This window comes from Strigops habroptila, chromosome 9, assembly GCF_004027225.2.
Source record: "Strigops habroptila isolate Jane chromosome 9, bStrHab1.2.pri, whole genome shotgun sequence".
Classification (NCBI taxonomy): Eukaryota; Metazoa; Chordata; class Aves; order Psittaciformes; family Psittacidae; genus Strigops; species Strigops habroptila.
In genome coordinates, this window is record NC_044285.2 from 4,242,201 (window position 1) to 4,264,656 (window position 22,456).

General features: G+C 41.3%; 1 protein-coding gene across 2 annotated transcripts in view; it reads left to right on the top strand.

Annotated features, from left to right (window-relative positions):
* Positions 1-22,456, top strand: part of IGF1R (insulin like growth factor 1 receptor) — a 178,858-nt gene that overhangs the window by 137,283 nt on the left and 19,119 nt on the right. The window contains exons 5-17 of one of the 2 annotated variants that reach the window (XM_030496692.2): positions 761-905; positions 6,009-6,223; positions 8,133-8,259; positions 9,532-9,770; positions 10,248-10,415; positions 10,601-10,805; positions 15,291-15,577; positions 16,850-16,986; positions 17,344-17,503; positions 18,586-18,688; positions 20,072-20,142; positions 21,422-21,651; positions 21,923-22,033. In XM_030496692.2, coding sequence (XP_030352552.1) covers positions 761-905; positions 6,009-6,223; positions 8,133-8,259; positions 9,532-9,770; positions 10,248-10,415; positions 10,601-10,805; positions 15,291-15,577; positions 16,850-16,986; positions 17,344-17,503; positions 18,586-18,688; positions 20,072-20,142; positions 21,422-21,651; positions 21,923-22,033 — 2,198 coding nt within the window. Of the gene's footprint in view, positions 1-760; positions 906-6,008; positions 6,224-8,132; positions 8,260-9,531; positions 9,771-10,247; positions 10,416-10,600; positions 10,806-15,290; positions 15,578-16,849; positions 16,987-17,343; positions 17,504-18,582; positions 18,689-20,071; positions 20,143-21,421; positions 21,652-21,922; positions 22,034-22,456 lie in introns of both variants that reach the window. The other variant, XM_030496691.2, reaches the window with a different exon arrangement.

Genomic DNA, 22,456 nt, shown 5'->3' on the forward strand with positions numbered 1-22,456 from the left:
TCTAGCAACTGCAGTGTAACTTTGCAGGACGATGACACCAGGCAGTGGGCATGGGCCAAGGGTTGCTGGAGATAAGGACTGCAAAGCTTGAGCCTTGTGAGGGGTAGGGTGTTGCAGACCTAGGCAGGGACAGTATAGTTCCTAGGGAGAAGGCAGTATTGAAGTGTAGAGCTTGCCGTATGGTCATTCTAATAATTTATTATAGAAGATCACCTTTAGTGAGTTATATGGAGCATGCTCCATGCATGGCACAAGGATATCCTTATGGTTTTATCTTTGCTGTTTCATCAAGAGTTTTCAGTTTTGTAGCCAAAGCTTTTTAGGTCAGTGAAAGCAATGATTTCTGCTCCAGAAAAGACCAGTAGCGTTATCTCCAGCCTTTCATCTTCAGTCTCCATTTTCTAATGGAGCTTTCTGCCTGAGCTTTGCTCTGTAGCTGGAGAGCAATTCCAGTCCTGTGGATGTGTACAAGGGTCTTTTCATCCCTGCTAGAATGCTGGCTCAACATTTGGTGCTGGCTTCAGAGTGCGATGTCCATGGAAAAAGCAGGTATACCAGTGTGGAAAAGCAAGACTTGATTTTGCCCTTCAGCCATCTGTCCGCACAGGCAACAGCTACTAGGGAAGGAATACCAGTGTCTCTGATTTTCAAAGACAACAAATACAGATATTTTCTTTCACTGAGCTAGTACTGCGTTAAGCAGAAGAGCAGTTACAGCTCTGAATTCTGCAACAATAAAATGACGTTTTTCTTACTGTAGATAACATTGCCTCAGAACTGGAGAATTTTATGGGTCTGATTGAGACAGTAACGGGGTACGTGAAGATTCGTCATTCCCATGCATTGGTCTCCCTGTCTTTCCTGAAGAACCTGCGGTATATTCTGGGAGAGGAACAGGTGGATGGGTAAGTGTTCAGATACTTGTAGATGCAACTTCATGTTAATAGAAAGCCACAGAGAATAAATCTCCTGATAAACATTCACGTGCCCTTTACAGAATCTTCTCTTCCACTCATATGCAGTGTTTCTCTCCTAATGAACACCGCTGCACAGTCATTGCTCATTTGCATTGCTACCCAAATCAGCATATTAAACTGAATATATTAAGAGTATTTTTATGGTAACTTTGCTTTTCACTTGAGATTTTCTAGGGAGGTTCTTTACATTGATAAATTGTCTTAATTTGTACAAACAATTGGATTTCCTTACTGTTGGCTTTTAGCAGAGTTTTATGGAGAATGTTGGCTGAAGGGAAACCTGAACTTTACTAACCAGGGAGTGCAACTGGAAGTGACCCAAGTAGTATGAAATAGGTTGCAAGTTGCAATTGTTTGCAACTCCTTGAAATGCTGACACTAAATGAATTATCTATTGAGCAGGAAAAAGACTGGGCAGGAAAAGTAAAGTTGATCCTTTGAAATGTTTGCTGTGGATTATATTGCTTCTATAATTGTGATACTTTCTGGTGTATATAACTCCTGTTTTCCTATAATGGCAAGAGATAGTCATAGAATCATGGAATGGTTTGGGTGGGAAGGGACCTTAAAGCTCATCCAGTTCAAACCCCCTGCCATGGGCAGGGACACCTTCCACTGGAGCAGGTTGCTCCAAGCCCCGTCCAACTTGCCTTTGAGTCGAGGCAAGAGTTTTAATCTCTGTGGAACTTGCAGTGCTGAGGTGTGGTGATGGTCCTTGAGCAAACTGCCTTGCTCTTTCTCTTCCTTAATCAAGTAGCCATCCCAAGTTTAAACTAGGGTGCTCTCGGGTAAATAAATATCCCTCAGTAATGACAGAACTATTAAATGAAGAACTTCGGGAACTCATACAAGACAAGGTGGTGGGAGGGTCATGGGAAAGGTTGCTTGTGTCTGATTTGTCTGCCCCAGCAGGATAAAGTTACAGCATGAGGGATTCTTCACAACCTCCCTCTTTCTCTCAGGCTAGTCTTTGGTCAGCCCAAAATTCTTAACATTCCACCATCTGACAGAGCCAGTTAAAGGGCAGCTCTTCATCCTGCACTAGAGAAGCAGGCTGTCTTTCTCAGGAAGAGCACTGGCTCTATAGAAAAGCTTGTTTCTAATTGCAAATCGTGGAGGCTTGTCACTATCTCGAGCACAAGGCTTATTCAGCCCACTTAGGATGTGACCTGCTCTTACAGGTACTCCAATCATCGATTTGTCTTTTCTTCTCTCCCCTTCTCTCTTGCTCTCTTTGAGTTTAGCTTTGTGCTTCAAGTAGCAATTATGTTTATGGTACCTTGTGTATCAGCAAGCAGAGTCGATATGAAGGGAAATGGCAGGTTTTTAAATCAGACTCCCAAATAGAGAAGTAAATAGGTGCAACTTTGAAGAGGAAAACAAGGCTGAGTGGGGGAGGTAAAATAGATCTATAGTAAAGAGCTACTTGTGCTAAAATTCACCCTTGTTAGGAAATTACTGCAGTTATGTACTTTGGGTCAGGGGCACTCTCCTTGCTTGGAACACACCCAGCATAATTTAGGCATTACCACAGCCTAAATAACCTTTCCAAAAATACTTAGGTGTAAATAGGCACCTGGCAAGGAGAGACTGAGCTTGAACAATTACTTTGTCAGAGTTAGGAACAGCAGGGCGGGGGGATCTTAACCTGGGAAGTCCTGGGCTCCTGGAACAATGGCTGTTTATGGCAGCATTGCCCTGGGGGCGAGAGGGAGGTTAACTTAGGATCCCTTGTGGTAGTTGCTCATTACACAACTGATCCCACCACCACCGTCCCTTTTTTACGTTCAACTGGACTAACAAAACAGGACTTCAGTGTTTCCTTTCTTCCTTATTCATTTACTAGTGCCTGCCTTGGTTATCACAGAAAATTGAAAGTTTAGAGGGAATTTACTTTGTTTTCGGAGTGTTTGTTGCTTGTTTTGAACACTCTGTCTGTAGTGAATGTGCTCCCATGGCAAGGAAAGAAATCTCTTTGCAAACACGGAAACTGGAATGGAGATGTGCTGTACTGAAGGATTTAGTTTTAGTGGGATTTTTTTGTCTTCCTCATCATCGTAGCACTGGGAGATGAATGTCTTCTATTCCTTCTATTCTATATGTCCTGCAGGGTTGCTTGTGTTGTCCCAGAGTAGTTGGTCTGCCTTAAACTTCTGCTGCCTGTCATCTTCCTGTATCCAGCTCATTCAGAGCCCTCTGCCAGTTCTCATTCCCTGTTTGGTGCAAGTCACTTGTCTGTATGGATCACTCATTGCTCTCTTATTAAGTGTGCTTATCTGGTCATTACCCCTTCCAGGAGCTTTTTGCATCCTGTACACTATGGAGGGGAAGTGCAGGGGGACTGAAAGCTTGTTGAAATGTTTTCATCACCCACACCTCCTTTTGGTTTGGATCTCATGTTCTGCCTCATAGCTTTACAGGAGGTGAATGTGCACAGATGCAGCGTTGCGTGCAGATACAGTGTGAAGCAGGCTTTGAATGTATGCAGTCAATAACTAAGTGGCCGTGGGTGCTCTGCAGTTGGGGATATGCATCATGTTGTGGGAATTCTCTCCTGTGGGTGTACATGGCTTGTGCAGGTCGCCTTGAGGCTTTTTATGGCAAGCCTGGGACCAGATGTGCCTCCTACTCCTGCTCAAAGGTTTAGCCTGTCCTTCAGGCCATAATCTCCAGCCATTCCCTTAGTTACTGTCTCCAGGGCTTGACTGGCAGTGCTTTGTTTTCCTACAGTGAATCTTTTATTCTTTCCACGCTATCTTCCTTGGCATCCTGATTTTTTCCACAGCTGTTAGAGCCAAAGTCTGATACAATCTTTATTTATAACTTTATTTATAACCTAAGCCCTAAATGCACTCTGCTCGCCCTCTGCTCCACCTCTCAAGCCATGCAGTGCTGCACCTCTCCTATGACTGAGACTGTGTATAGCCCTCCAAACGTGATTTCTCTGGTGCTTTGAATGGTGCTAGAATAACTTCCACTAATTTATACTTCCAGTGTATATCTGAACCCTTAGGACCTGTTTACCTTGCCTCAGATGGCTGCTCAAACTCGTGCAGATGGCTTTAAGGTATGAGCCACAGTAACTCTCAACTTTGGCCCAGTCGCTGTACAGTTGTGTAAAGCACCAGCATGTGTTTGATTTGTCTCATTTATTCACACTCTTAAAAGCTCAGCCACGTTGCTTTGATACAAGAACTATCTCTAGTCCCTGCAGCATAATTGCCACAGTTGTGAGCAGGAGACAGGCTAGGCTGTTATTAAATATTTAAGGTGGTTTCTGTAGAGCCACACCTCTGCTTTTGTTGTATTCAGTTTCAGTCCAGCTTTTTGGGTCTTTCCTGAGCAGTTCAGTTGCCATCACTTAATCACAGAGCTAATTATGGTGAGGTGTCATCTTTTTCAGCAGTGCACAGGGAGCTGCAGGGATTTTAGTCATCTGTAACAGACTAATGGTTGTCTCAGATAAACACAATTTTTTTTGGTGATGTCTGTCAAATCCCTCTTGCAGTTTAGCATCCTTGTTCTCTCCTGGCAAGATGCATTTAAAGCATCATCATGTATGTGCTGCCTTGTCAGCTAAGCACATTCTTCTCAGCATCTGTCTGAAGTGGTACCAGTATATTGACTTCATCATCAATCAATTCCTGGGCAATGAGGGGACAGTTAGAAATAGGAGAAACCACTTCTCTTCCACATTGTTCTGCAAATGCACTCAGCGTTTTGGTATGTTACAAGAAACTGCAACAGTGGTCTGTGCAACCGGAATGCAGTTTCCACTTCAGGTTGGGTGAGGGAGGAATTAATGGTAGATTTTAAATGAAATAGTTGGAGGAAAACCATATATGAGTAGTATGCCAGCTTTATGGCTCGTCTGCCATGTTTATCCTGCAGAAACTCTACCTGTAGTTAAAAGGATTTGTAGAAAGCCTAGTTGAACTGCGTTGACATGGGCTCACCAATGCAAAATGGCTTGCAGAGGTTGCAAGGCTCTGTTGTGTTACTAACTGATTTTATGTAGTTAATGCTGGTGGGACTTTTCATAGAAGTATCATAAATGCTGCCATGATGGGTTGGTTTGATTTAGGTTCATCAGCTATGCAGAACTTTAAGTCATTTTCCAGTTGTGTGTTCCTATTCCTACTATCCCAAAATCTAAGTGTCTTTGCAGGTGGTGTCTTGCTGCCTGTAATGTTGCTTCTGCTGCACTTGGTTTGTTGGTTGGGGTTTTTTTCCCCAATTCAGCACAATTGGGTAGTACCAGGGCTTTCTTCTCAATATATAATAAGATTTACACACTCAACTTTTGTGTTTAGCATCTGTGGAAATACAGGATGTTCATGTTATTCCAATGCTGTGCTTGGGGAGTGGGCTCAGCACATGCTGCTGCGTGGGTTGTTTGTCCTGTACTTTGAAGTGTGGATCCTGTGCTGTGCAGTCACTGCAACTGTTCCCTGTCAGGTTTTGATGTATAGGTGGAACTGTACTTGGCACAGCGTAGGAAATCTTTATTGGGCCAAGAGGTGAACTAAGGCAGAGAGGGCAGGAAACCTTGCTGTGCAAACTCTTATGGTTGCTTTTGTAAACACAAGCAAGACAGCTGTGGTCACGATTGTGTTTTATTGTCAGAACCACACCATGCTTTTCCTCCCATAAGGTCTATAAGGTTATTGCTTCCCTTTTGCCACAAGATGGAAAATCCAGTGTAGAAACCTGCTGTTCAGAGGACGTAGATTCAATTCCTCATAGCAGCTTCTATATGATTATTAAAACATATGTTGGAGTGGGCTTTACATGATGTGATGTCAGCCTTGGAGTCCTGTGTTGCAGTCATTTCCCTGCTCTCTGACCAAAGTGGGTATTCAGGGAAAACTTGCCTCATGGGAGAGAAGAAAATCTTTTACTCTGCTGAAGAGCTGTTTAAAATAATAAGAGGAAACGCAGTGTTTAAAAGTTTTCTTATATTAAGGTATTCTGCGTTGGAATTGGCTGCGAATTAAAACTAATATTTTTCCTTAAAAAATAACCTTCTAGGAATTATTCCTTCTACGTGCTTGACAACCACAATCTTCAGCAGCTGTGGGACTGGAACCATCATAACTTGACAATCAAGGAGGGGAAGATGTACTTTGCATTTAACCCTAAACTGTGTGTTTCTGAGATTTACCGTATGGAGGAAGTTTCAGGAACCAAGGGGCGACAGAGCAAAGGAGATATAAATCCGAGGAACAATGGGGAGAGAGCCTCTTGTAAGTAAACACTGCCACATTGTTGTCCATTACAGTACCTAGAGTTGTGAAGTTTACAGTAGGCTTTCAGTCATTTGACTTGTTCAGTTATGAAATGTAGCTGTGAAAATATGTTCACATGTGTGGAAAATTATGTGGTTACACAGTCACTATCTCATCTGTAAAAACCATTTGAAGAAGATGACTGCTTTTCAAATACCCTCTTTTTGTGACAGCAGCATCCTATAACAATAGGAACCTACCTGGGAAATGAGAAATAAAATGCAGTGTTTTGGTATATCCAGAAAGGAGTAGCTTCCCAGTTTCCTTTGCAAATGTACATCATTATAGGTATTTTCCTCTCTGATACCTACTTTTTCTTGATACTGAGGAAGCTGCTGGATAACAGTTCCACAGACACTAAAACTGCTGTGTTCAAGCTCCTTTTCAGCTCCTGCTTGAATATTGTACCTTATTGCTAGAAATGCTTGTTGTAAACTCTGTGCTTTAGTTTCAAATTGTTTGCTTTTGAATTGGGAACACTTTTTAGAGTTATGCACTGTTCTTAAACTTCGGTCTCTGCATTTCATTCTGTATTCTGCAATGGCCATATTTGTTGGAGAGTTGTCTTTTGGCTTTGGTAATCTACACATCAGCTCTCCAGGTGTAACCAACACAGTCAAAAGCAATCTCTCATCTAGGAGTTAAGATGACAAATTTGACCTCATACTCAAACTCCTAGACCCAGCAGTGCCTTTTTCTCTGGTCTGTTTGTGGTGTTCTTGGAGCTGAGTAAATTAGAATGGATCTTGTGTATAAGTCAAGTCCCCTTGTTCTGGATGGTGTTTACAAAACTAGGACACGTACTCTGCTGAATGTCTCTTTAGGCGTGATGCATAAATGCAGATGGCATAGATCCTTGTTGTAAGCACACTCCATTCTTTGCACACTGAATAGAGCAAAGGCTTGCAGTCCTCGAGGAGTTACAGACACACAGCCAGGCCTTACTACTGCTGAGGCTAGTGCCAGCCGCTGCCTGTTCTTTAAAACAAACCATTACAGAAAGCTTTCTGACTCTCAGAAGGGGAAAAGAATCAACAAAAGCTAAACTGCCTTTGAAAAGATAGCACCAATAGTGCCAGTGTACATGAGGGTGAAAACCCCTTTATTTTCACAGGCTTCTATGGAATGTTAGAAACTAACTCATAGTTGACTCTTGGAACACAATTTCTTCATCCAAGAATTAAGTTTTTAAAATGCTATTTTGTTCTGGATTGGAAAGCTCAGTGAGTTGGGAGTGGGAAGCCATTCATTTCAAAGCTGCCAGCTTCCATCCAGCTCTGTTCAGAAGAGTAGCTGGAAGCTGCTGCCATCAAATGGTTGTGCCGTATATGAGCTGAGTTTTGGAGTTCTTGGGCCAGCCTCTCATGACTGGGAATGTAAACTCCTTTGTCCTTTCCATGTTGTCCATTCCTCAGAAAAAGAAATTGTAGTTGTCAAAAGTTGTCCTGGAAGTGGGAGCTCGGAGGCCAGTTACTGCTCTGTGTGTGCACTGGAGTTGGATGATAAATTTAGTGCTTCTAAACCAGTCTTGTGAATAAACAGGACTTCATTCCTCGCTCAGGGAGAGTCTGAAGTAGTTTTCAAGAGCTTTCTGATGATACATTAGAAGAAAATTTGCTTCAGAAAACAAAATAATGAGTAGCTCCAGCATGTTCTAAAATGATTGCCAAGGTCACTGCTTACCCTTAAGCATCAAATGTAGTAGGATGAAATACGAAGCTCTACAGAGACAAAGGCTGTTGGCATGCTGTGGTATCAGAGGCGCTACTGGAAAGGCTAATTAGCTAAAAGTGATACCTGAGAGAGAGCAAAAACTAATAGGTGATGTGATGCTAATTCTGTTATGTCCTGTCCTTTTGTGTTGCAGGTGAAAGCCACATTCTGCGTTTTGTTTCCAACACTACGCTCAAGAATCGGATTAAACTGACATGGGAACGGTATCGCCCTCCAGATTATAGAGATCTCATTAGCTTCACTGTTTACTACAAAGAAGCGTAAGTAGATGTTGTCCAAGACAAATCATGACCAAGAGATAGTAGACAGTTCCATTCTGACTGATGGATACCTCATCCAGTTTACATATTTCATCCTCGAGTCCTCCTTTTTGTCTGATTCTTTCTTGGTGGAGCACAAGCCCCCTTTTGGAAGAGGATTTTTTTGACGGAAACCTACAAATGGATTCCAAATCCATCAGAAAGTTTCAAGTTTGAAACAAATGAAAAATGAGGTGGATGGTTTGGCAGTTCTCAGGGGTCTCATGTGGAGCTCTTCATAAGTCATGTCATCTTTACGAGATCTTTTCCTTCTCTAGTCATAGTACTGACTACAGAGCATCACAAATTGGAATTTTGCTCTATCACATTGATGACTTGTCTGATCAAGGTTTTGGGTTATTTAGCTTACGTGCCTTTTGTAGTTGTCTGCATTGGTATCTCTTGATAATGAAGGAGTGGGGCAGTTTCTAGAAAGATCCTAATTTTTTGGGAGGTGACCCTGCCTCTGCACATCCTTGCAGTGTCTCAGCTTTAAAATAGTAAAAAATACAAATAAGTACACCAAGAACTCCCCAAGCAGTTTGGAGGTGTGAAAGGGAGATTCAGAATGCTGGTAATGACATAGGGAGCAAGACTGCAAGAAACAGAAGCACAAATTGTTCAAGTCCAGCATCACTTGAAAAAGAACTATCATTGTGGCAGTGTACTATGATGCAATAAACTTAGTGCTTGATGAGTCTGTAGTAATTAATAACAAGAATAGCACTTCATATACTCTTGCACCAGTGTGGCAACTTAGGAAAAGTAGAACTATATAAGTGTGTTTGTACTGTGTGGAAATAAAAGGGGCAGAAAAGCCTGTTGAACTGGTCAAGGCCAGTCATGGAAGTTTGAGTTCTTTATGGTAAGACGCTCAGTCACTATCAATAACTGGTTTGAGATGCTTCTGTTTCATATGTGCTTAGCTAAAGTCTAAATGCCTGAAGCATTTCACTGTCTGTTTTGAATAAAAACAGATAAATTTAGTGTTTTCTTGGAGAACTTTGCCTTATTGCTAGTAACTGAAGATAAGACCTGCAGCTAAAGCTGAACTCTGAATTTTGTACCACTTGGTAATAAATACGAATTTTATTGTGTTTTATTCTGCTATGGAAAACAAGTAATCTTTATTTGCTTCATTGGGCAACATTGAAGTGAGGCACTCTCATAAATATATGACAATTTTTAGGAGAAAATAAATATCATGTACTATTTTTTCTTTTAATATTTCAGACCATTCAAAAATGTGACAGAGTACGATGGGCAAGATGCGTGTGGCTCCAATAGCTGGAACATGGTTGATGTTGACCTGCCACCGAACAAAGAGAACAATCCTGGAATTCTACTGCAGGGACTGAAACCTTGGACTCAATACGCCATTTATGTCAAGGCTGTTACCCTCACAATGATGGAAAATCATCATATTCATGGAGCAAAAAGTGAAATTGTATATATCCGAACCAATGCTGCAGGTGAGATCCTGGGCTCTTGGGTAAGAGGTTGATAATGCTGCAGGTATGCTTATTATAACAACAGAATTATTACGCAAGTTCTGTTGTTAGTGCAGAGATTGAATTTATGTGCAGGTAGCATGTATAATGATAGAAAGCTTTCAGTAATTTCAAGAGCATTTGAACTAAAACTTTGTGGTGGTTCAGACAGTTCTTTCATTGGGAACTCCAGGATATAACTCCAGGATATTTTTGGAGTTAGGATTTCAGACTGTTTTCCTTTGGTGAAGGTTAGATTTAAGTACAACTGTGTGTGGTTGCAGATGAACCCTTAGTAACTGTTGTTAGCAGGGCAGCAGTAGGAAATCTTTTCTTTGAAATAGGATGGTGTTTTTTCCTGCAGTATAGAAATGAATTGGGATTTGCTTTGAAAGCTTGCATTGGAATACATTGTAGAATGCTTTAGATTTAAATACGTTTTCTTTTTTTCCTCTCCAGTGCCATCCATTCCCTTAGATGTTATTTCAGCATCCAATTCCTCATCCCAGCTGATTGTGAAATGGAATCCTCCCTCTCTTCCCAATGGCAACCTCTCGTACTACATCGTACGATGGCAGCAGCAACCTCAGGACAGTTACCTTTACAGACACAATTACTGCTCCAAAGGTAAGAAAACAAAATGTGGTTGTGTTGAAATGCCTCTGACTCTTACCTGCCAGTGCATTTGATTGACAAGAGCTAAAGCCCATGCCCTGCTTCACGACTAGAAGGGAATGGCTAAACATGGATTGTTGCTGTATTCATAATAGGGAGAGAAAAGAAACAATCTGCTTCTGTTCTTTTCTTTCAAGATAAAGTCCCAATTCGAAGATATGCTGATGGGACCATTGATACAGAAGAAGCTACTGAACCCACCAAGCCAGAGGGCTGTGGGGGAGAAAAAGGACCTTGTTGTGCTTGTCCCAAGACAGAGGCAGAAAAGCAAGCTGAGAAGGAGGAAGCAGAGTACCGCAAAGTCTTTGAGAACTTCCTTCACAACTCCATCTTTGTCCCCAGGTAATGGATTTTGGACACTTTCTCTTTACAAGTTGGGCTAATAATTTCATTTTTTAACATTTCTTAGAGCTGAGGCCTCCTGGACATGAAAGCATACATAGATAACATCTGAAACACATAAACGTTGCCTTTTCTATGAGACAATCTGCAGCCTTTCTTTGCAGTTTCTCTTATTCGCTAATTTTCATCTCTTTCTCTCTCAATTTTAGCTAATAGTAAGGGTTCTTACCTATATTGTTCAAGGGCTTGAGTGATGGTTTCTTTTCAGAGTCAAGAGTCACTTGAGCTATTTCTCTAAAAGGGTTTCGGAGATGAGCAACATGTGGCAGACAAAGGGTTTCCGATGTGATCTTTCTCTAAATAGCCATTTAAGTGCTTGTGTTCCCAATCTGAAGATTTATTTGCCTTTGCAATTGAGGGCATCGTCACCTCGTAGCATTGAAACTCGTCTTCCTTTCTCACTGCACTAATTGCAAAGGGCATATTGGTTTCCTGGATTCATGCTGCATAGAAGTATTAAATATGCCCACTCTTCCACAATAAACACTACCGCTTACACATTAAGTGGAGTAGTAACGATTTTATGCTGCAACATAGAATAGATACTACAGAATTAATTGGTGATTTTGATTCTTGAGTTTCCAATTTATCCTTGACATAAGCTGTTCTTTCTTCAGATAATTGGATCCTGGGTCCTCGCATGCAGTGTATAGCTGTTACGTTGCAGTCTATAAGCAATCAGATTTCAATCATGCATGTTATCTCATTGACTCTGCTGGCAGGTCAAGTTTGTGGTGAATTACCGTGTTTGAGAACTCCAAACTGTAACATTGTTGCTCACTAAAACTGGTTTATATCACTCTCCATTGTGATTTTTTGGACGTTTATTCATGGATGTGTTGGATTGACTTGTTTGGTGTTGGGACTGGGATAAGTGCAGAGCTTTATAGCTTTATCCAAAAAATGAGGAATTAAATACAGCCTCTCTTTAGAAGTGCTAAGTATTGTATCTGAGCTATGTTTGAGTCGCATTTACCATTTGTGGTTGAACTAGTGCAGTGTTTCCCTACTGGTGATGAGAACCAGCAGCAAAGAGAAGTAACAGCCACTGTGACTGGTCAGGTTGTAATTCCTGAGCCATGTCAAGTCTTGGAAATGTGATCTGATTCTGGGCTTTATGAAATAGCACAACAAAGAGTTTTGAAAGGCAGGTGTCAGGTTCTAAACTACTTGAAAGTCTGTTGCAGAGGAATCTTTTTATTTCACCAAAGCTTTGTCATATAAGGAAGAAGCTCTTCCCTGTAAGGGTGCTGAGGCGCTGGCACAGGGTGCCCAGAGAAGCTGTGGCTGCCCCATCCCTGGCAGTGTTCAAGGCCAGGTTGGACACAGGGGCTTGGAGCAACCTGCTCTAGTGGAAGGTGTCCCCGTGGCAGGGGGTTGGAACGGGATGAGCTTTAAGGTCCCTTCCAACCCAAACCATTCTAGGATTTAAAATATGTTATCTTCTCCCAAACTTTCTTACATTCCCCTCCTCCTAAAGGAAACTTGCAGAACCTTGAACTCAGTAACAAATGAACTGACCAGTTCACAAAGAATTTCCTGAAAGCTTGTCTGTTTCCCTTTCATTTTTTTTTCCTTATCTTACTGCCATAAGGGTGTGTTTTGTAACAGCAAGGGCAGATAAAGTACAACACTCAAATAGCTGCATAGCTAAGCAACTTTAAAGAGACTGTATGTCAGGGAAAATAAAGATTATGAGCTAGTGAGACGTCTCCATGGGACAAATCTAAGCAGCTTTTTACTTGATGTCGATTTTTTTCGCCTTTCCCAAAGGAGAAATTAATTAATGTGTTAATGTAAGTCTCAATAGTAGTATTTGTTTCCAGTGTTCTACCTGTCTCCAGGATATTATGAAAGAGATCCAGCATGTAATACAGCGTGAGAATATTTGACCGAGTGGTTTTAAGCTTGTTGATCAAATCTTGTCTGCAACTTCTTGATGACCCCATTTGTGTTACTGCAGTGGTGAGGTAGATTTCAAACATTAGGACTCTGCTTAGTCTTGAAGAGACAAAACCACAGGAGGATGAGTGATTCTTCCAAGTTTTTTGGTTCCCCAATGAGCAGGATCAGATGGGCTCTGTATGTAGTAGAAGGTATCTGAGAAGTAACATTAAAATTGCCATCAAGTATGAAAGCAGTTAGCTTTTTTGTTAAATGACCCTCATTTTTTTTTTCCTCCTCTTCTTAATTTCTTGTTTTAATTTTTTATAGTGTTATTTTTGATTTTTCTCTTGTATTTCTCTTCCTTCCTCTCCTTTAACAGAATAGATGAATTTTCATGTTTTTATCTCTGGACTTGTCCTTATTTCCTTGAATGAGGGTTTTTGTCTTTATCTGTGCCTTTCACAAAAGCAGGAAGCTGCTTGACCACGAAGCAATGGTGTCAAAACTCTTGATGTTTTAATCATGTTTGCCTTGTGGTTATCCTGCAGGTCTTTTTCTGCTCCTCATATGACACTACTTTCACCAGCAAGTTTTGTGTTGCTTTCTCTTTTTTCCCCAAAGGCAATGTTGGACTGTACATCCCCCCACATACCACCAAAGAGTTGAAACTTGTGAATCCCAGTGATAGACCAAGTCATGCCTTTGGGGTTGTTGCATTGGCGTGTGCTTTTGTGGTTGATTGAAAATGAACTTCCCGTTTTCACTGCTTTTATCACGAAATCTGTGCAGATGTTCATCAGTTCTGTCCTAGACCTCCCGTCTGCTTTTAGCAGTTCTAAAGTTTGTTCTTTCCATTGAGTTAAAGCAGTAAATGAATACTCATCCTAAGCAAGGTGAATAGGTTTAGTAACTTCAGTAAGTTCCAGTGCAGAGGAGTCACGAGTGCTTACATCTCCTATGGAATCCCCCCATACTTCACTGACAAATGAAGACAGTTGCTTGTATGTTGCTTAAAAGAATTTCTCGATAGCTTAGGAAGTCTTTTCCTTGTCTTGGTTTATTTCTGTGCTGTGGTTTACATAGCACCGGAGAGTGTCAAAACGACTACTCGAGACATAGTAAAAGGATTTTGGAAAATGTTGTAGTGAACTCCTAAAAAAGAAGGGGAAAAAAAAAAACCACCCTTAAAATTTCATCCAACCTCTGCCAGAAGATTTCAAACCCAAGTCAGCCTGGTTTTGGCTCTCTCTGCAGCATGCTGTTCTGTGGCTGAGTGTACTGAGATGGTATATTTGACAGTGAATTAACTTCTCCTGTTGAGTCATCTTTCTTCCTGTTGTGTGTTTGAGGGAGGTCTTATGTGCCTGGTTTGTAACTGGCTCTCTGGCAGAAATCTGTTAGACCTCACCCTTGTCCTTGATAACAGTTGCACTGGCCAGGTACTAAATGGGCACTGGCTAAGAGATTCAGGTGGGGTAGGATTGAAGCCCAAACTGGTTTTGTAATGTGACTTCCTACGTTCTTTGACTCCCCTGGTGCATTGCTGTCCAGGCATGAGCAGTCCTGCAAGCTTCAGAGGCATCAGGACAGCAGGAGCTGGAAAAGCCAGCTTGCCCCATATAGTTAGTGCTCCTCTGCAAAACAGTCTAGGATCTGACATGAGGCCAAGTGACAGGTCTAACCTATGGCAATCATGCATTAGGTTGCTAATACTACCCAAGTGTTTATAAGAGCATTTTCATGTTGACCCTTGTACCAGTACTCAGGCCTGTCCTCTACAACAGCTTCTTAGACTGGAGAAATTAGTGGTGTTGCTGTAGATGGTCAGGTTTGTAACTCTGCATAAATTTCCTACAGATGCCTGTAAGGCAAAGCAAAGTTGCTCTTTGCTATACACAATATTAGTGCTGCGCTTTCTCACGTAACAGGATTGTTCCTTTGCAGAGCTTTTGTTTGGGTGACAAAAATAGACACATAAATTACCACACATGAATGGTGGTTAACACTCGTGGTCTTCAGCTTCCTTCTGGTTTTTTTTTCTCCGTGCAGTACATTCAGATATCTGTAATTTCATTGCAACTGAAACAAAAGTTAAGCCTACTGAGAGTTGGCTTTGCTAATCCAGCAAACTCCAAAACAGTTTTTTCCCTAACCTTTTCAACCTTTAACATCTGATTTTTATTTTAAGCATCAACATTACTGTCACGAAATACAAATCTAGGACACTTACTGAATAACAGTGAAGCCATTTTTGCTACTCAGTTTATTGTGTGAGGTCAGAAGTTTGCCTGTTTATCTTGAGATGTAGTGTGAGCTTCAGAGGTCTGGTTGGTGTCTGCCCAAAACAGAAAGAGGTTATGCTGACATGCTGCAGGTTCGGGTTAAGAGAAAGCTTTCATCTTGTTTTGCAGTTTCCTTTATTTAGCTTTTTTAATAGTAGTTACCTGTTTTACTGGGATTTTTGGACAGTTTTCCTGGAGCTGGAGAAAAAATGGGTTTTCTCTAAAGAGACTTCTCCTTAACCTGTTTGCTCCACAGACCCGATCGGAAGCGGAGGGACGTGTTCCGAATCGCAAATGCCACTTTGGCCACTCGGAACAGGAATGCGACTGGGACAGATCACTTCACCAATGTTTCTGACGCAGAGGAGAGTGAGGTGGAATACCCCTTCTTTGAGACCAAAGTGGATGGCAAGGAGAGAACTGTCATCTCCCATCTCCAGCCTTTTACTCTTTACCGCATTGATATTCACAGCTGCAACCACGAAGCCGACACACTTGGTTGTAGCGCTTCCAACTTTGTCTTTGCAAGAACCATGCCTTCAGGTATGCTCTGACCAGTGCACAGCTTTGTTGTATTTTCTGGGGAGAGATCAACCTCAGGGGGGACAAACTCTCCAAAACCAGGTAGAAAAACATTGAGATATAATAAAAAAATTCTAGGCAAGAAAATAAATTGATTCTGTGTATAAGTTTATTAGAGTAGGTTAATGTCCTTGACTGGTCTCTTGTGTGTACTGAGTCTGTCCTGTGATCTAGACAAAGGTAGAAGTACATGCCTCGACTACTGAGATAATTGTGAGAGAATCTGTTTCCCAGATTAGGTGAGACCCAAAGACATGGTGGTTGAAAGGTTTCATTCTTGAGTTCCTTGTGTGCTGACTGAAGACAGGGGAACATTTCTCTGCTAATGTTTCGTTTTGCCGTGTTCACTCTGAACTGTTTGCAGATGTTAAAAGAGTTTTGCTGGTGGGAATGCTCGCCAAATGTTTGTTCTGTGACAGAATGACCATGCATTTGTCCAGCCTAGAAAGAGGAGGAGCACTGTATTGCTTTGTGCCCATCTAGAGTACTTCAAATGGGAAGCATTGAATGCTGTACTCGTGTTTGGGACTTTTACAGATTGTACTTCTTCTCAAAAGAATAGAGATGATTTTAGTGTAAGCTCATATGCATCCAGCAAAGAGCTTCTGAATCCAGCAGATGTCTGGGAATATTTGATGCAGAATGAGAGCAATTTTGTTTTGTTTCTGGAAGAAAGACTGTCATAATCCGGATCCAGCTGTGTCAGTAAAAAGGCAAAAAGTATTGCTTATTTCAAGGAAATAAGGAAATCTGTGAGATCAGGGAAAAGGAAATAAGTGTTCCCAGATTTTTTTGCACATGGCTCTGAAAATTAAAGGCTGAACAATTCTGTTTTCTTCTTCTAAACCTAACAACTGTATTGTTGAATAAGTGGTCTTTTTTTCTTTAACTGAAACGGTCTTCATATTCCTGTTCCTGTGAGAACAGCTACCTGCAAACTTCAGTAGAGGTCTGGAAGGAAAAATCAGATGCTGATAAACAGGGTTTTGGGCACGCAGAGGCTTTTCCTGGTGAAGCTGTATACGCTGTGCTGTGTTCCTGGTAACGAGCAGTTCAGACTCTGCTAATCTCTCCCTGACCAATGCATTTTGTTCTCTGGATCTCTGCATAGCCCTTACTGCAGTGCTTTGATACCTAAAGAATACTATGAACCTTTCCTTTTCCTCAACTGTTGCATAAGTTCCTGTTTCAGTAGTAGGTGTCCTTCTCACATCACTTGTAAATATTTTACAGAGGGAGCAGATAACATTCCAGGAACGGTAGCATGGGAAGCAAAAGAAGAAAATACCGTCTACCTGAAGTGGTTAGAGCCTGCAAACCCCAATGGGCTGATACTAATGTATGAAATCAAATATGGGCAGCACGGAGAGGTGAGGATTTGACATTTCTTCAAGAGTTACTGCTTGTAACTCATAATTTATACACAAAATTATACACATAATTTATACACTTCTTAACATGCTTCTGTGCAGTGCTGCAGATCACAGATAGGAATTGCACCTTCAAACACTCAGCACCAACCAGCATGTCATTCCCTTGGTTTGTTTGATAATTTTGAATTCTATGTATCTCCTTAAGGTGTTTGAACAAAAATTGATGAGATGGAGCTTTCAGTTACCAAAATTACCAAATTCAGTTACCAAAATTAGCTTATCTTGCAGTTACATTGTTTTCTTAAGAATGAAGGAATGTGGAGATATTAACATGAACTGTAAATTGCTTTTTAGGAGAAGCGGGAATGTGTTTCCAGGCAGGAATACAAGAAGCTTGGAGGAGCTAAACTAACCCACCTGAACCCTGGAAACTATTCTGCTAGAGTCCAGGCCACTTCATTAGCGGGAAATGGGTCATGGACTGAGCCAGTCTCTTTCTATGTGCAACCCAAATGTAAGATGAATGTTTGTTGGCTGCGTCAAACTGGGGGACTATGGTCTTTTTAATAATAACTGTTATTACATATGTTTACGTATGTGACTGGGCATATGAGTCTCTTGCCTGTACTCTGAACACTCCTCTTTTTTGCTGATGCTTCTTTGGGAACTCTTCTCTGTACCATCTTTTCAGCAAGTGTTGACAACCAGGAGGTGCATCTGAGGTGTGGCCCGTTTTTTGACACTCATTGTATTATATATATGAGAGGTGCAACCAGGTGGTGGGTGTGTAGAACACACTGCTGTGGGGCACAGCTATGGTAAGAAAGTGATGGTAGCCGTAACAACATGAGTTGTATTGTACAAAACTTGTGGCAATAAGGGAAACCTGCTTCAAACTGCAGAATAATACAGGAAACAAACAATTTGTTTAGGTTTTTGGCTGGCATGTTTTCTTAAATATCAAGATGCTTTTTCATATGTGACCTATTACAAGCGACATTTGATAAAGATAACATCCTCATGAAACGGTGATGCTGCTCCCGACAGTGGGAGTAATTTATATTTTTGGAAGAACACCACTGTAGTGTCCACAGAGACCCTCTCAAGAACTCCTGTATTTAGTCATAGAGCAGATGTATCCACAGAGAACTGTAACTCCATCTTTTATTCCTTTTTGGTTTTCTAATTGCTGGATTTCGAAGAACTTAAAGAGCAGGGTGTGTATATTATGAATATAAATATAAGCAATTGCAAGGTGAACAAGGTGAACAAAAAGTGGAAAGAAACTGAATATGCAAGTGAACAGTTACATATTGTTCACTGAGGTCTATAAGTCCTTAAGCATAACTTGTGAAACAAACCCCAGACAGACACTGTTCTTGTACAGAATTAATGCTTTTTCACTGCCTGTTTTCTTGTTCCACTCATCTGCAGTCAGGGAGTGTTTCTGAGTACATTTTTCCACATCAGACAAGAAAATGAGTACTTTGATTTCTTCCCTGTATGGAAATACACTGAGTGGGTTTTGAATGTTTCTTTGTTAATGGAGATTTTATAGAAACCCTGATACAATTGTTTTCTTGTTGGTTGCAGCAGCAAACTATGGGAACTTCCTGCATTTGATAATCGTGCTCCCTATTGCTTTCCTGCTCATCATTGGGGGATTGCTGATTATGCTGTACGTCTTTAACAAAAAGAGGTGAGTTGTATATGCTTGCGGTTAAAAGTGCAGGAGGGGAATGTTTCATTTCAAATCCATGCCCATGAAGTTAGTCATTATAAAGGGAAAAGGCATTCAGATGACTTGAGAAGCTGAAGTAGATTCTGTTTTGTTGGTGTGTAAAAGGAGGTGGTTTAGAGTTACCAGCAAGTATCTGGCTGCTGCTTGAGATGTCAGGATACTTTTTTTACAGTATCATGTTTGAGAGGGAAGAGGAAGGCTCGTCAGGAGCATATCCACTAGGGCAGTGATGGCAGACTGAACCTATATAATCAGAAGATTTGACTGAAATATGGGTCAATATAAATGATGAAAACTTAGTTTCTGTTTGGGTTAATTTGATTTCATGCAAATTCTAGAGGTTTTTTAAAGTCTTCACATCCACTTGAAAAATCACATCCTGGACAGAGCAGTCCAAGGGACTGTTCCATTGATTCGTTTTCCTCAGTTTTGTTCTTTGTAACTAGTGATTTTTTTTTTTTATTATTATTATTTAATCGAAGTACATGATGAGAGCATAATACAAGTCAGTGCCAGTGTTCAGCCTTGCCACTTCCTAGGTATGGAGGCTTTTTATTACACTCATATAAATGACGCTCGTTGAGTATCCCATTATTTTCAGCTCTAATTCATTTGTAGCACTGCAGACAGGAGGACCAGTTCTCCTCAAGCACTCCAGAAAGGGCTTTGTAGCCAGTGAAGTACAGTACCTGCTTGGCTTTCCCTTGGGCTCTCCTAGGTGAAATGCCTGTTAACTCATCCTTCTTTAAACTGTTGTTATAGCCCAAAGAACGTTTTGTCTTTTGATTTTCTAAGTCTGATAATTTTGGATCTACAACCTGCCTCCTGCAAGAGCTCTCACAGTGCTGAATGTGTCTTATTCTGAAAACCGCCCCAGTAAAATGTGTGCGTGTTTTTGAAATAAAATAGAAATGTTTATGAAATAGTCGAGTGGAATCCCCCATTAAAAACAATCTTGTCCTTTGCTAGATCACTTCTCTCCCACAGTAGAGCAGATGATGTTAAAGTGTGTTCTCAGCCACAGGTCTCCTGGGTTTATCACCATACAGCTGCCTTTCTTAAAGGAAGTTTATCCAGCAGCTAAATGTACCTCATGTCTACGTTTTTCTGGTGCTGATTTGGTATAGACTGCAGGCTTCCTGGGAAAGCTATTCTGGGTTGTTTTCCCATTGATTATGTGAGGTGGAATAAGAACCTGGTTTGTCCCCTTTGTCTGAAAAGCTCTCCATGTACAGTAAATATTACTCTGTGGTTGAGCAAATGGTGGAAAAGCTGTAGAAGAGGTGGTCTGAAATATACTTAGGTTTAAAGAGTAAAAAACAAACAAAAATATTTCAACAGGAACAGTGACAGGCTGGGCAATGGAGTGCTGTATGCTTCCGTGAACCCCGAGTACTTCAGTGCTTCAGACGGTAAGTGTGGCCTTACACTTCTGCTGCTTTTATGTATTCTGTTTGTGTCCAGGTTTGGAAGGTATGAATCTGGAAAAAGGATGTTGTAAACCAGCTTTCTCTCTTTGTTTTTTTAGCACAGATGTGAATCCATCGTCGATAATATGTCAGTGTCACCTGTCTATTGAAATTGGGGAGGGTTTGACATTTTTCCTGTAGTTTATTCAGTGGAGGCAAATTTGGAGGCAGTAGTTTCACTTTCAGAGTATCGTCTACTCATCCAGTGATGTTTTCATTGGAATAAAGGAAGAATTCATGAATTCATTGTCTTTCATGTTTGCCCTTTTAAGCCCCATTCTGACTTGCTGGAACAAATCCGCTGCTTGTTTCTGTGTGCTTCTCATGTGGAAAATAGTAACACTTACAAAAACCAATTCTGTCTCCTCATTTCCCATCCCAATAAAACTCTCTTTAGCCCAGGAGGCTAATGAGCTTAGCCTATTTTACTGTTACATTTTTTTATAGTGGCACCATTAGGGTTAAAGGTCTGTCAGTGTTCATGCTATAATCCTCTGTTTTTGCATCCTGTCATTTCACCCATCCAGAGCATGTGACACAACTGTCCCCTCCTTTGGTGACTGATAGGGAGCAGCATCAGTGACTACTCAGATGTCTTCTTGCCTGAGGCAGTCCTCCCTCCTGGCAGACACCACCTGGGATCTCTCATCTGCCTCAGATCAAAGACTTGTGGCAGCAGCAGCAGGTTCTGCCTTTACTGGTGCAGCAGTGCTTGTACAAGTGATCAGAATTGTTTCATGCAAAGAGCCTACTAGATCAGAGAGTCTCTTCTAGTCATAAAATCAATCTGTTAATAGAGAATACAGCAGACACTGAACTGATACTGTTGATTAAGTACGTTTGATGCTGTCTCGAAGAATTAGAAAACCAAGGATCCCAAGAAAAGCTCAAGCCTGAAGTATTGATTCAGACCTCTTCCCACGCTGTTTTGGTGCCTTGAGGTTCCTTCTTTCTATCCCATTATGTTAGTACCATAGTAAATCCACTTCAAGTCCATCTACACGTTTATTTGTATGCCAAGCATCCATCTATCTATCTATCTGTCTGTCTGTCTGTCTCTGTATGGGAAAGACCATGGACTGTTTGCATGAATTGCTCAAAATCTCAGCATTGTTTAGTGTGTTTTACAGTAGAACTCTTTGGGCAGTTGGTATCATAAAGTGGTCAGTGATCACACATCTTGGAAAAGCAGAACATTATGGTCTGTTCTTTATCTCCTTAGTGTATGTTCCAGATGAATGGGAGGTGCCCCGTGAGAAGATCACCATGTGTCGGGAGCTTGGTCAAGGCTCCTTTGGAATGGTGTATGAGGGAATAGCCAAGGGAGTGGTGAAGGATGAGCCAGAGACCAGGGTGGCCATCAAGACTGTCAATGAGTCTGCAAGTATGCGTGAGAGGATAGAGTTCTTAAATGAGGCCTCGGTGATGAAGGAGTTCAATTGTCACCATGTGGTAAGTTGTGAGAGTGCTGTGATTCATACAGCTGTGGTGCTTGTTGACATGAGGGTGTTCAGGGTGTTCATCTTCACTGACTTGGGATTTTAGGTTCAACTCTGTGCAGATTTATAATGTTACTGTGAAACAGGAGTCAGCAAGTGAAACCAGATCTACTTTCAGACCTTTCCTGCAGGTTCACAGATGTTTGGGGCTACATCTCAACATGAGTAAATGGTTACTACGGTTCAGTTAGCTGTATTTATGACTGAACATTTGTCTTTTCCAGGTTCGGCTGCTTGGTGTTGTTTCTCAGGGCCAGCCTACACTGGTTATTATGGAGCTGATGACACGTGGGGACCTCAAAAGTTACCTGAGATCATTGAGGCCAGACACAGAGGTGAGTGAGGAGCTGCTTGATGTTTTTTATTTCTTCAGTTAGAATCATCTTGAATGGAACAGCCTAATGTTGGAAGCAGCAGGCAATTAGCCTTTCTTGCCCTTCTCCTTAAGCTCTAAGAACAAAACATGAGCTGCTCTGTGATCTGCAACACGTTTTTTCATGAGGTAGCTGTTGCAAACAGCCCAGTGTGCTGCATGGAATATGTCCCTTCTTGTGTTACTGAGTCCTGTTTTCTAGGTTTGAATTAAATCTTGTGTCTAATCTGATTCCTCATTAAGATATTAAACTAAAAATTAGCCAGTTGAAGCAGGCGTGGTAGGGTCATTGTTTCATGTTGTATATCCTGCCTGTTGCCTGTGCTGGGAAGTAAAAATGTAGTCTCTTAGCTAACCTGCTACTCTGATATGTAGCCCATCAGTC